This window comes from Podarcis tiliguerta, assembly GCF_965153285.1.
Source record: "Podarcis tiliguerta genome assembly, chromosome: 5".
In the NCBI taxonomy this organism is placed as follows: domain Eukaryota; kingdom Metazoa; phylum Chordata; class Lepidosauria; order Squamata; family Lacertidae; genus Podarcis; species Podarcis tiliguerta.
In genome coordinates this window covers 42,855,078-42,870,184 of record NC_139538.1, presented here as the reverse complement: position 1 = coordinate 42,870,184, position 15,107 = coordinate 42,855,078, and the positions used below count along the sequence as shown (strand labels likewise).

The 15,107-nt window shown below is 43.0% G+C and overlaps 1 protein-coding gene across 1 annotated transcript; it reads left to right on the top strand.

The window, feature by feature from the left end:
* Positions 1–3,310: 3,310 nt before the first annotated feature.
* On the top strand, positions 3,311–14,754 carry KAZALD1 (Kazal type serine peptidase inhibitor domain 1). The gene is made up of 5 exons (XM_083441605.1): positions 3,311–3,502; positions 6,673–7,272; positions 9,414–9,574; positions 12,911–13,058; positions 14,363–14,754. The coding sequence occupies exons 2-5, from the start codon at positions 6,735–6,737 to the stop codon at positions 14,458–14,460; spliced, it is 945 nt and encodes a 314-aa protein (XP_083297731.1). The 5' UTR covers positions 3,311–3,502; positions 6,673–6,734; the 3' UTR covers positions 14,461–14,754.
* Positions 14,755–15,107: the final 353 nt, after the last annotated feature.

Here is a 15,107-nt window from a genome sequence, read left to right as displayed (position 1 = left end):
GAAGAAATGCCTCCTCAACTGTTTCTCAGTCTATCTACTTCACAGCAACTTCTGGCTCATCAAACTGTTTCTTGCATCTGGATTCTCCATAACACCCTGCAAGACTACTCCTTTTCTACTGGATTCCTCTCCTAGCCCATCATGACTTTCCTCAGGATTCAGGTCTTTTCCTGGCTGGGTTTCTGGGTGCTGCGATTACTGACATTGTGATAAAAGTTTCCTGTCTCTGTTTCAGGGTCTCATTTTGAATGTATATTAGGAAAAAACCTTCACTTTGTTTCCCAATTCTCACAATAGGTTGTCTGTAGTGGAGATCCTTTGGGGCTGGAGATTTCTTTTAAGCTAAGGTAACTGGAAGGAGCCAGTTTGGGTGGGTGGATTTCAAGCTCAAAGCTGCTGAAAACATTTCAGGGGTTGTGTGTGTGTTTTGTCAATAGCCACTCTGCCTCTCCTGGTTACTCCCCCCCCCCCATCATCAGAAGTTGTTGCTGGAGAACCAAGGGATGTGTAGAATGAAAGATACTAATGGAAGTGGTAACATTGATCATAGAACTGCAGAGTTGGAAGGGACCATGAGGGTCATCTAGTCCAACCCCCCCGCAGTGCAGGAATCTTTTGCCCAACATGGGGCTCAAACCCACAACAATGAGATTAAGAGTCTCATGTTCTACCGACTGAGCTACCTCGTGCACTTTAAAATAAATACAGTGAAGTAGAACACAAAAGTCTGTTGCAATGGGTCAGTTCCCATTTGTTATTTGCACAACTCGACTTCTCAGAAGCTTGCAAAGAAATTAAATCTGTATTTCTGCTTTTTAAAAGGTAGTCTAGATCTTCTATTACTGAAAGCATCATGCAAAGCCTTGCAAATGCTACTGAGGCCACAGGATGGCATTACTTTGTTCTACTGTTTGAATCTTTATTGTAGCCAACTACTAATTAGATAATCATCACCAATTTGAATGTGAACTGATGATACTATTTTGAATACAGGCCCACTCCCTACCTTGGAGGGCTCCAGTTGCCCCCTCTTTAATTGTATTATGACACTCTGCAAATATTTCTTTGCCCTGCCAAGATTCTGTTTTGATTTAGCCTGCTCTCTCTTCCCTTTGTGATTATGTTTGGATAGTCAGCTCTGGTATGGGTTTGTTGTTGTTGTTTTTAAGCTCCCGGCTTTATTTTATTGTTTGATTGTGTTTGTTTTAGTTTGTGATTGCGAGCTACTTTGGGGACTCTGTGAGAGGCTGAAAGGAAGAATGGAAATATTGCAATAGATAAATAAATGAATACTACTCTGAAAGAATATCAAAGTAGTGCACCCAGGCACCATTTCCAACCCTTACTCAGTCTTTCCTAGCTCAGTTTTCAAGTGGTGTTCTTTATAAACACATGAGAGGTTAAAAACATAGGAAGATGAGATCAGGGGGCCATCAAGCCTAGAGTCCCCTTTCCTGCAGTGGCCAACTGCCTACAAAAGCCCCTAAGCAGGATGGGAGTGCAACAGCACTCTTTTGTTAATGGTATTCAGGGGCAAGTTATGGTACCTCTGTTTCTGGAGGTAGCATACATCCATCATGACCAGCAGCCATTGATATCTTCCCCGAAGTTGTCTAATCCCCTTTTAACCATTGAGGTTCCTCAATGAAAAGATTGGCAATGGCACAGAAGCTGCCTGAAGTTAGCTTGTCCACAATTGCTGATTGTCCTCTCCATTCCACAGGAGTAGAGGGGTGCTGGGCCCAATCCAGGGATCCAGGATCTGCACTTCCAGATCATGCTGAGCAACAGCTAGACTCACAGCCACAGTCAGAATCCTATATGTGAATTGTGGTGGAGGCTTAGGATGGATCCCATAATCCTCATCAATGAACTTTTCACTCAGTGCTAAAAGTCTTGGTCCCTCCGTATACATTTAGTTGAGGGCTGCTCCCTTAGTTACACCTATAGTTCTGCAATACATGCAAGTGCAAAAGATCACTCTGGGGTTGTTTTGGTGGGAAGCAGCATACATATCAAATCAGGTATCTTCTCTTTGAAAAGAAAAGGGACACACTCCTGTTGCTGTTCATATGAACATAATTGGATCAGACAAAGAGTCTTCATTGAACCTTTTTACCACATAGGCATCTTAGCCAGCACAGCTTTGATATCCTAGAGAAGACAAAGGCAAATGTGTTGATCGGTAGCATAAGGGCCCATCCATAACAGTAACAGTATGCAGTTGTCAGAGAGAAGGCTGAGGTAGGCCTCTTATTTTTGACATGCCTTAAAAAAAACACCAGGGTGGGGCCTTAATTGCAATCTAGCGCACAATATGATTCTGCTGCCCTTGCATTTCAGTTGGGAAACCTCATCGGTGAGACAATCAAGAGAAGGATCACATGACTTTCCCAAGGAAATTCTGTTGTGATGCCTGGCTTGTTTATCTAGGTTTACATTCTTTCTCAGGGTATGAAAGAGCCCACATCTGAGTGGCAGACAAAGAAAAAGAGGGATTGCTTATTTTGGCACATACCAGATCAAACTTTTCATCTTTTGCTAGCAAATCATATGCAGAGATCTTTCTTTCTTTCTTTCTTTCTTTCTTTCTTTCTTTCTTTCTGTAAATTCGCATCTATGTAAATTAGCATATGCCATTTTTATGCAAATACGTGCCCTCTTTAAATGTTCTATTTTGGGAGGCAGTGTGTATGTGGCTACATCTCAGCTGAACTTTGGCAGGCTGTGGATTCTGTCTTGAACCAACCTGCACTGTTGCTTTGGCAGAAAAAGTTCGATATTTGGCTCCTGTCATGTCTTAAAGGTGCTGCCTCTTCCCATCTCACCACTCTGATGTTCCTCACTGAGAATGCCCTCTGAAACATACCATCCATGTAGCAACTAAATATCACTTTCCCCAAATACCTCTCACTTTCACAGCTTTTCTTTACAGCAAGCAGAAGGGGCCACTCCAGGAGTTTCTGGGGGCTCTTCTGCTGTGGAATGTTTTGCTTCGGAAAAATCAGGCACATCTGCCACCCAAGAACTCTGAGCTCCCCCCTGGACATGTTGAGTTCCAGTTTATACTTCTAATAAAAAAAAGGATTTTTCTGCCTAGAGCCTGCTTCCTAAGTAGTCAGTGAAAAAAGTGTCTAGTTACAATTGTGGTTTCTCCATAGAGCAGAGCCAGGAGTAGCGAAGGAGGTTTCTGTTGGGCTTCACTCGTGGCCATTCAGCATGAAAACAAGTCTAGTGGCTAATCAGGCAGGCTTTGGTGGAAGTAGTACTGTTTGTGTGTGTTGAGGGGCGGGAGAGAGGAGAGGGCTGGGATCAGGGGATCACGTTTCATTGTGACATCACTGGTCCTCATTCCAAGCAGAGATGCAGACAAACTAATCCACTGGAAAAGGCAAAAATCATCCAGCTTAACCCGGTTGGAGGGGATATTCAGGACGGCGTTGGAAGCAACTGATCACCAGGATTTTGAACCAGCCACAGGCTTTGCTTAGTCTGAGCAGAGGTAGGTGCATCCACCACTGTATGGGGAGCAGAGCTGCATGATTTTTTTTTAAAAAAAAATGAAATATTTTAGGGCTACATTGTCTACTGTATATAGTATGCAAGGAAATGGAGAGTTCTCAAAAGAAGGAATATTCATTACGATGATTCTCTGGATTAAGGCAATTCAAGTCAGGTCTAGCATTTAAAATAAAGGCAGGTAAATATTTGCATGGTGAGACACTTTCAAATACTGGAGCTTCCTAAACCTTCCTTTCAAGGTTAAAGCATGGTCCTCCAGACCAGCTGCTCAGATTAACTTTCTGACAGTAAGAGCTGTTTGACAGGGGAACAAATTCCCATTAGAGGTGGTGGATTCTCCTTCCTTGGAGGTTTACAAGCAGAGCTTGGATGGCCATCTATCATGTATGATCTAGCTGAGATTTCTGCATGGGGGCAGCGGGTTGGAGTAGATGAGCCTCAGGGTCCCTTCCAACTCTACAATTCGATGATTCGATGAGCTCCTTGACCATTCCTGAAATCTCAAGGTATCCATTGATTTCTGAAACTCTTGGAGTCAATTCTGGAAAAACGAGCATTTCAGACTTGGCTCCAGGTTTTCAGCCACAGGAGATACATATCCTTGGAACCATTTAAGCATTGGTTGGATAAACATCTGTCATGGATGGGATGGGTCCAAGGAATCCTGTCTACAGGCAAAGCATGAAACAATTGGCCTCTAAAATCACTGCTCACTGTGTCTCTATGGGCCCTGACGCTTCTATTATTTCCCCTGGTCTCCTGCGCGAAGTTCCTCTAAAGATGTATCTAAAGTCTAGCAGAGTTTTCAATTAGCAGGGAGAGAATAACATTGTTGAACAGTAATATTCCTGAGGGTGTTTGGAAACTGAGTTACAGCACTTCATTCATTCTGATGTGTTATATTTAGCATCATACTGTTATTTACATCACAGTCCTAGACATGTTTACTCAGAAACAAGTCCCACTGTGTTCAGTGGAGCATACTCCCAGGTAAATGTACATATGGTTGCAGCCTTAACTTCACAGCAATTGAGCCATCATAGGGCCCATCCAAACAACTTTTTAATTGCATGTTCATGACGATTTGTGATAATGATGGTATCGGGGGTGGTCATACACAATCTTGCTTTCAATACTGTTTGCACCAGCAAATGTTTAGGGGTGTTCATACGGCCACATTTCCATTCAGTGCATATCCTGCAACTTCCTGCTGAAATTCCAAAACTTTTTATACCACAGATGTTCAGGGTGTTGTCCTGCATATGTCCCACTGTAGTTCCTCCAGACAGCAATAATTTGGTAACACTGGGGAAGCACTGAAGAACAATTAATGATCTATAATAAATCCACCACTATTGTGTCAAGAATATGTTGCCAAATTCCTCTGCAATAAAATATGTTGTAAAAATCATCCACAATAAAACACATTGCAAAATTCATCCACAACCAAACACTAGAGACCTGCCCTGAGTCTTTCTCTCTCCCCCCTGTATTATTATCATCAGAGTCTCAAGACCTAGTATGTTGGCAGAAGTGTAATTTCTAGCTCACCAATAAAAGTTGCTATCATCATGGTAGCTAACTAAAGGTCTGGTATGAAATGTGCATGTTTGTGGTTAGGAGGGAGTGGGGAGTAAAAGGAGAACAATTCTGGGAAGGCTTGGCTGTCACAAGATAGCCCTTAATGCCCGGGGCTATACAGAGTGTGTTTTCTATAAAACAATAGAACTCCTTCTGTTATGGATTAGTTTCATCTGAAATGCCATGCAATTTTTTTCTTTTTAGCGCTTGTCTGTAAGTGAGAATATTGCTAGCAGTGCTCATTAGTGCACTTCCATAATAACAGTGGGGTTTCTATCTCCAAAGTTGGGGGGGAAATGCAGGTTGTCGTGTTAGTCATTAGGACCTGGATGGACAGAGAAATCAAGAGGAGATGGTACAAAAAAGCATCTGAAATACTAGGTTCTGTCTTCAGACCTGAGGTGTGTGTATTCTAGTGATACAGAGCAGCCCAGAGGAGTTGGGTTGTTTTATTTATTGCTGAGGATATATCTGTTTGTCTATTAGACCAAAATAGGTAGGTGGATCTAGGATCCTAGCTTTTGGAGGCAAGAGGCATGAAATAGACAATACCATGGAGGAGTGGGAAAGGGGGTGGTAAAGGTGATAAGAACCAAGGATAATGTACTGGGGGGGGGGGGACCTGCTTGACACTTAATTGGCTGCAACTGCAAGTGAGTGACAGAAATAGCAATTGCATCCCCTCTTCCTTACCCAAGGGCCATTTCTTTCAGAACAACTGTTAACTACCAGATACAATGCAACAGATGTCCCTGTCTCAATGGCAGCCGCATGGCTGAAGTCAAACAACCCCCAATATTTTGAATGAACTAGCCTAGGAAAATGATCATGGACAAGAATAACTTAGTGCTGAGTGAATATTTTCACAGCATGACTGCTCCCTCATTGACCTCGCAGGCTTTGTTCTAAAAGGAAGCTTGTACAATATACATGAAAGGCAAGCTTGGGAATTAACATTCATAGCCTTATGGCAGAGAAAGCACAGCGGCTTAAATAGACTAAGGCTTGGGTTCCTGGCTTGGGACAACAATAGCCCATAACCACCTGTTAGCTATTATATTTTTCAATGCTAAAATAATTGTAAATAAACTGTGATCTGAAATGATCGAAATGCGCTTTTACTATTGTTCTGGATATAATACCTCAGGTTTAAATTTCCTGTCTGCCTGATGAAACATCTTGCAGTTATATATATTGTATGGGCGACTCTCAACTTTCATGGAAGTTACATTCCGGCGATAGTGTGCAAAGCTAAAATAACATATAGTCAAAATACATTGGGTTCAATGGTGGGTGGGATTGCCTTTTTCCCCAGTTGATGCCCCTTGTTCCTCATATAGTTCCACAGGAAGACAAGAAACTTGGTATAAGTCAGCCCAGTTGTCCATCTAGTTTAGTATTGTCTACACTGATTGGCAGGAGGTCTCCAGGGTTCCAAGAAGGGGACATTCTCAGCCCTACTTGGAGGTACAGCCACTGAGCCACAACCCTTCTCCACACCTCAGGGATTCATTAAGTGGTTGTCTCTGAATATATCCCCCTCTTCTAAGTTCTGTTTCTTTTTTGCAGGCACTGATGGCCTTGTAGAGAAGATTGCAGTGACCGGTGCTGAGGACCCAAGTGTCCAAAGGATGTTTTTCGGCAAGGGTGATGAATGGATGCCAAGTTCCCAAAAGCTTGTGAGAATGTCTCGGCCTGCTAACTTAGTCACCTTTCTCTTGCTGCTTTTGTGCTGGGATGTACTCAGTCGAGCCCTGCCTGTCGGCCCAGATTACTTGCAGCGTGGCTGGCAGAGGCTTTTGGAGGAGGGGGAAAGCTGTGTGCAATGTAGATTGGAAGAATGTCCCACGCCACGCGGCTGCCTTGCTGGGGTGGTGCTGGATGCTTGTGACTGCTGTTGGGAGTGTGCCAATCTGGAGGGCCAAATCTGTGACTTGGACAATACCAACCACTTCTATGGCAAGTGTGGGGATCACTTAGAGTGCCGCCTTGATTCCGGGGACCTGCGGCACGGCGAGGTGCCTGAGCCTCAGTGCACTTGCCAATCTAGCCAGGCTCTCTGTGGCTCCGATGGCAAGACCTATGCCCAAATATGCAAATTTCAAGAGGTGCATAACTCCCATCCAGAGGCTAATCTCACTGTGGCCCATGAAGGACCCTGTGAATCAGGTAAGGCTTTTGCAGGTTTGCTGCAAGCGATGATTTGGAAATAAAATGAGAAGGCATTTCTCCATTTACATTTCAAGAAAAGGGGGCATTTGGGAAATGAAACAGATGGACAACTTTAAGGTGAAATGGGGAATGCTTTGACAACTACCTTAAACCAGTTCAAGCTTTTGTTTTTTTCGAGCCCAGTACAATGACTTGTGGAAGTGTTCCAGGATCTCAGGCAAAGATCTCCCCCATCACTTGCCATGTGAGCTTTTTAAACTGGAAATGCCAGGTATTAAACCTCAACCTAGGACTTTCTGTATGCAAAGTACAACCTCACCTTAAGAGTGATGCATAGACCTCTTCACAGTGCACTGTAATTATTTTCTATGGAAAGCTGTGAAGACCAAGATCATGGGGTTCCACCTCTCCCAAAATCAGTAAGTAATTGAAAAGAAGGCCTGTATGGTTGTTAGGGGGCACCTCCCTATGATGTCATCTCCAGTGCTTAGAGTGAACCTAAACATCTGGCCAGAAGCCTCTTAAGTGGCAAAGTGAGACCAGTCTTCTTTTTTCATTTTCTGTGTCCAGTCGCGGATGACTTTGGGGTTGCGGTGCTCATCTCACTTTACTGGCCGAGGGAGCCGGCATTTGTCTGCAGAGAGCTTCCGGGTCATGTGGCCAGCATGACTAAGCCACTTCTGGCGAACCAGAGCAGCACACAGAAATGCCGTTTACCTTCCTGCCAGAGTGGTACCTATTTATCTACTTGCACTCTGACATGCTTTCGAACTGCTAGGTTGGCAGGAGCAGGGACCGAGCAACGGGAGCTCACCCTCTCGTGGGGATTCAAACTGCTGACCTTCTGATCGGCAAGCCCTAGGCTCTGTGGTTTAACCCACAGTGCCACCCGCGTCCCTCTTTTAAATATTTACTATCCCACAAAAAACACATTTCTAACCCGATTTTTCCTCGAAGCACATTTTTCTAAACATATTTTATTCTAAAATATACAGGTTGATCTGCATTTTTGTACATATTTTTTAACCTGAGGAGTACATCACAAAAATTGGACAAAAAATAGATTGCTATTTAGTGTGCATGTTGCATAGTCTGGTCCGGAAAAGAAAGGGCTGTGTCAACATGTGCGTATCTTAAAATAGATGGAGCAATTCTGCTGGATTCCTTTGGGGGGGAACGATAGAAGAAATCCAAGGTGTTGGGGTGGGAGGGTGTCACTGGGATTGCTAACTTTTGGCCTCACATCACTACACTATTTGGAAAATCCAACTGAAACTTAAGAAGGTGCCTGAAATTAGCCAGAGACTCTTTGGTGAACTGATCAAGGATTACAGTACCCATTCTGCAGCGCGCCAAGGTCTCAAGTAGAGAGCTATCTATCTATCCCAACACTTGGCACCCAATCCTTTGTTAGCTGGAGATGCTGGAGATTGACCTTGGGGACTTCTGCATGCAGAGTACATGCTCTACCACAGAGCTATGAACCCCTCCCTGTGCAGCCAACCTCAAAACAGGAGGAAGAGAGGGACTAGGATGCTTAAAATGTAGCCAAAGCATCTGACAGTAAAGCAGGCTGATTAGCAGCTGCCACAAGGATGTCACGTTTCTGCTGCAACAGGAGACTCAAGCGACATTCCCTGAGAAGCACTTCATTTAAACGAGTATGACAAAGCTCTGGACCACCGTTTAGGGGCCAAGGGCTGTGGTTCACAGATGTGCCATGATGCAAACACATGCTTGACTAACAACTGCTGGTGGGCATGGCAAAGAGGACTATTCAGCTCAGTCATAAAAAGCCTGGCTTTTTTCTGTTTATAAGAAATACGGCAGCGTAGTGCAACAGCTGGACAGAACAATGTGCTTAATTATTATTGTGGTGGTTGCTGCTGCTGCACCTAAAATTGCTAGTTGCTGAACAAAAATATTAAAATTACACAGGCACTGCTTGCAAGCTGACAATCGAAAGGTAAATAACACATCATGTACTAGAAAGATTACTTGGAAAACACACCTAAATCAGATCTCAGCTAGAACAAGCTGAGAGAACTAATCTATAAAATCCAGCATGAAAATGTTTTGTCTTCATATATAAGCAACCCAGAGATTATTTCCCTCAGATGGTTTTGGGTCTTTTCCAGAGCCCCACATCATATCGCCTCCCTATGACATCTGGAACATCACTGGGCAAGATGTGATCTTTGGCTGTGAGGTCTTTGCATACCCCATGGCATCTATTGAATGGAGAAAGGAGGGATCCGACATGCTGCTTCCTGGAGATGACCCCCACATCTCGGTTCAGGTGAGCTACGAGTTCCAGCAAGAGCTCAGGGGGAGAATGGCTTGTGTTTATGGGGCAGGTCTGAAAAAGGATTTTGCAGCAGAAGATACTCAGATTACTCAGTTATTTGGCAGGCCTAATTTACCTTCTTTTAGCAACTGCATATCATGTTTAGCATCTTCCATCACTTACCGTATTTTTTGCTCTATAAGACTCACTTTTTCCCTCCTAAAAAGTATGGGGAAATGTGTGTGCATCTTATGGAGCGAATGCAGGCTGCGCAGCTATCACAGAAGACAGAACAGCAAGAGGGATTGCTGCTTTCACTGCGCAGCAATCCCTCTTGCTGTTCTGGCATCTGAAATTCAGAATCTTTTTTTTTTCTTGTTTTCCTCCTCCAAAAACTAGGTGCATCTTGTGGTCTGGTGCGTCTTATAGAACAAAAAATATGGTAGGCTGACATTAGGTCTTCTGCCCGCCTATCACAGATATGCCACAGATGAAGTTTCATTTTCTTCAGAATACAGTGGTACCTCGGGTTAAGAACTTAATTCATTCTGGAGGTCCGTTCTTAACCTGAAACTGTTCTTAACCTGAGGTACCACTTTATCTAATGGGGCCTCCAGCTGCTGCTGCGCTGCCACCGCACAATTTCTGTTCACATCCTGAAGCAAAGTTCTTAACCCAAGGTACTATTTCTGGGTTAGAGGAGTCTGTAACCTGAAGCACCTGTAACCCGAGGTACCACTGTATGTCTTTTCTGCTGTTGAAAGAACAGTTGCATTCCTGCACGTACATTTCCTTTGTTACAGTGAAGTTCAATTATCTTCTACTTTTTACTGTTCCCTTTGAGGAAGAATAATACACATATCCACAATGGCAGGTGTGGAATATTGTACTCACTGTGCCTAACCCTAAAAGGCTCACCAAGTTATCTTCAGAAGGGTTAACAGGCTTGGAGCTCCATCCCAAAATAGAACTTGAGAGGCTGTAGGGCAGCCGCTTGTATACCCTTCTATTTAAAGGGTGTGTAAGGAAGTCCTGGGAAACTTTTATAGAAACTACAAATCTTTATTATTATTGTATGGAATGTTTGGGTGAGGCGAAAACTACATCACTGCTGGATTGAGAAGCTTGGGGAAGCTCCATGTTTCAGGCAGGGGGAAAGTAGTGTTATGCTTCTGATGGCATCTTCCAGCTAGAATGAATTTCAAGTCACTTTCCTTGACTGCTTTTTCTGGCTGGACCACACATCGGGGATGCAACCCAACAAATGAAAACTGGAACCAGAAACAGCTTTCCAACAGGGAAAAGCTGAAACAATGGAATAATCTCCAGAGAGAAACTCCATTTTCTGCGAGTTAATTAAAAGCAGTTTAAATGAAACATTATGGAATATATTGCGCAGAAAAATCTTCAGCGTGAGGGTAGGTATTAAACCCGATGATGCTACCAAGTTCCTAATGCACCCCTAAATCCCCATGCACCCCTACAGCTTTAGCATTCTATCTTTAAAATGGAATGGAAATCCTAGGCAGGTGGGAAGTGGTCTTCATTAAACACAGTAGTATTTACATTCTGGCAATCCCGCACAGGATTGTGCTGTAAATCAGTCAGTCCCACTGGAGGATCCTCAGTTTAAGGTTAGGTTTCCCAGTTTAATCAGGTAATCTACTGCTTTGTGACTGCATATTTTAGTCTATTGCACAGACTTGTATAGCTTTGTAAGAATGCAGAGAAACCTAGTTTTCATTTTAAAAGTTTCTAGACCTCATCTTAAAACTATATGTATGTAGACATATAGTTAAGTATGTAGACATAATCTTCTAAGAGCTGAGAAATCAAAGGGGATCAGGGTGTGGCATTCAGCAATTGAGAGTGAAGTTTTTGAGTCCCATATAAAGCTTTTTGATTCAATCCATGGCAAGCGGTCCCTCTCCTACTGACTCCACAAACCCTTCATTTTCTCCTCTTTTCTATTCCAGCCCCTGCCAAGACATTACAAATTCTGGAATTTGTTTCAGTGTTGCGCTGCTATTAGATAAGCAAATGACTATTTCAAAGTGATCTTTTAAATTCTGTGCTTCATGCATTTCTGCCCATTGGTGAGGTAACATCACTTTTTGGACGTGGTTCTGTGCTCTCTGAGTTGACAAAAGAAAGAGAAAGACAGAGCCTGTACATTCACTTTCTGAGGAAAGCTGCTTGTATCCTGTTTACAAAGGAGACTGAGAAACAAGAAGACAGTTTGTGGTCACTTTCCAGTCCGTTCTGATTTATGCTCTAAAAGAAAAGAGAGAGTGTGCCACAGTACAGTTTGCTACATCTGCAAGGAATTTAGATTGTTTTCCAGTTCAGAGTGGGGGTGAGGGGAGACTTGGTATTTCACAGCAGGCTGAGATGTCCTAGAGAATACACAAGTACAAAATACGTATGTGTCAAGTGTGAAATGTGTGTGCTTATGTATGTCTTTTAAAAACCCGGAAGTGGGCCACCTTTCTTGTTTATGTGTACCCAAACACATAGGATGGTGGAATATCCCATTTAAAGTGAGAACAAGAAATATGGTGGAATCCTACAGTTTCCAAATACAGTAGTACCTCAGGTTACATACTCTTCAGGTTACATACGCTTCAGGTTACACACTCCGTTAACCCAGAAATAGTGCTTCAGGTTAAGAACTTTGCTTCAGGATAAGAACAGAAATCAGGCTCCGGCGGCACGGCAGCAGCAGGAGGCCCCATTAGCTAAAGTGGTGCTTCAGGTTAAGAACAGTTTCAGGTTAAGAACAGACCTCCGGAATGAATTAAGTATTTAATCTGAGGTACCACTGTACGTACAGAGATTACTGAAAGAGACTAATTGTTTGCTCTAACTGCTGGGATTAGGAAAAGAGAAAAAGGGTCTAAATTATAGGAAGAGAAATAATAAAGAAGAAATATGCATGCCTTAGAGGTCGTGGAGACCTTTTAAAGTGAAACATTCAGTCATTTTGGCCCTGCTTTAGAACAGGAAAATGAGGCAACAGCTTTTGCATTCCAGGTGTGTGGCTTTCTAAATAACAAAAGATGTCCTGTGTGACAGAGGTAGCATTTATAAATGACAAGATATGCTTGTGCAAGAAAATATGTTTCAGAGAACATGATAGTGCTTCACTTGAAAGGAGGGCAAACGGAGCAATGCTAAAACTGAGATTTGACTGTGCAACCAATATCTTAGATATGCCTGAATTGATTGATCTGTGATACAGGGACTGTCTCAATAACTCCCCATTGGAGATTTCGGCAGCAATCCACTTGCTGTAAACTTTTTAACAATGGAATTGTGTCTCTCCTGTTGGTATATAATTAACTCTAGTTTAGGGGAGGCCCTCAGAAATATGAGGTGACCAGCTGGCTGCAGATTCAAGCTGTGCGAGTAACTGATGAGGGGACTTACCGCTGCTTTGCGAGGAACAACGTTGGGCAGGTGGCAGCTCCAGCCAGCCTCATGGTTCTCACTCCTGGTAAGTAATTCCTATTCTTCCTCTGCTCCTCCTGACAGATTCATTGTGTTGACATTTCAGGCCCAGCACACCAAACACCCTTTGCCATATGTGAGAGCAGATCTTCAATGTCTCTTTAGTCTTCCCCTCTTCTGAGCTATCCGATATTATTCAGGCAACCACTGATCTGATATTCTTCAGGCAGCCGCTGCTATCAGTGCTCCTTAACTACCAAGCAGTGTTTCATATATCCTGTGTAACCAACTGCGTTACGATTGAAGTTTTTTTAAAAAAAGAAGAATCAAATGGTTTATCCATAACTACTGACTATACCAATCTAGTCCTTAGTAAAATGTTGTTAACAGTGTTTTCTAAATAAAAGGAATTCAGGTATATGGAATACCATTTCCTCACACTCAGGGCAGAACTACACATTACCAAAACATGGTTGCCAAAAAAACTGGCAGTCCTGTGTCCATTTCCCCTAGATTACATCCTCATTTCAATCAACATTTTCCCACCCCCTTTAGTGGCAGCAAGTCCTGTGTGTAAAGGGATTTTCAAAAAGCGAATGTAATGCTGTCAAGATATGAGGGTAGTTGAACTACATGCTACAAAGGAACAAGTGGGGTTCTTAACAGGGGGCTCCCAGTTTCAGTGAAAACCATGTGCTTCCCATAATGTTTAGTTCTTCTCTATGGTCACAATTCAACACAGAGTTAAACAGTTCCATGGCAGACGACTTCTGGGCCCAAATTCTATTTTTTGTTCATTGTATCAGGATATCCCTCTTTAGCATTCAATTTAAAATATCTGCAAAAACAATTAACACCAAATATTAGCTTAAGCATGCTATTGTTTGTGACATGCGTGCTTGGTTGATTTATTGGTTTGGTGAAAAGAAATGCAGACAAAGACATGGAGATAAAATGTTTGACAAGTTGTTTGTCAGACGAGGCAGCTGCTTCAAGCAATGGATGCTGAGATGTGGACAGGGATGGTAGCCAATTCTTTCTGAACCCCTGTCCCAGCTATTCTCCTGTGTTAGAGCATAGAGAAGGGTGTGTCATGGGACCTGCGCTGAGTCCCCCAAGGATGAGTAAGATTCAGCTGTCAATCTGGTAAGTTTCTGCCCATGGAATGGGGTAGTGGTGACATCTTGTCCTTCACCTCAGGCAGCAGAACTGAGACTTGGGCCAGCCCTGATCTTGGCTGCTTGTAAAATGGACAACATCCAACTATCCCCACAGTGGTGAAGGATAGATAGCAAAGAATACAAACACTGTACAAGGACTAATAATTTGCTTTGTGCCCTGTACTTGCAGATCAGCTGAACATGACTGAATTGGCCCTGCCCAAGATGCCCAGACTAGGGCCAGACGATGACATGGAGAGTGACGATGACTCATATGACTATTACTGATGGCACATGCATGAGGGAGCTGTCAAAGTGAAGAGCAATCTATTCCATTTTGAACATTTGCCTCCTCATCTACTGCAGACCTCTGAGATAGCCAGTACTGAACCTTTGTGCTGAAAATCTTCTATGGACAGTTTGGATATCAGTTAATTTTGGGTGGGGAAGATTTATGTATTTAATCATTTGACTCCTTCTTTTGTTAGGTGAAGGGGACAACAAGCAAGTGGAAAGAGGGGTTCTGTTTTTTTTAGCTGATCCTAGAGCAAATGGGCATTAAATGGTACCTTGATCACCTTTGGAGAATATAGTTTCTTTGACCTCGCACATCTCAACACTCATGTAAACTCCCCCTTGGAGAAACAAGAGGCTTTATCCTCAATGCAGATAGCAGATACAAGATCCTTAGTTGAGAATAGAATATGGTGGGGGAAGCACCAAAACAAAAAAAAAACAAAAAAAACCCCAACCCCTCCACACCAGGGTCCCAATCCAGATTGCCCCCCATACTTCAATTTACTTTTAAAAAACCAGTTATGCAACTGCTAATTGCATGAATGGTATTTTGACTAGTTTGATCAGAGACCAGGGCTTCATCTAGACAATTTGATGGCACAGCACAGAGTCTAGAGAAAAAACAAAGCTATGAGACC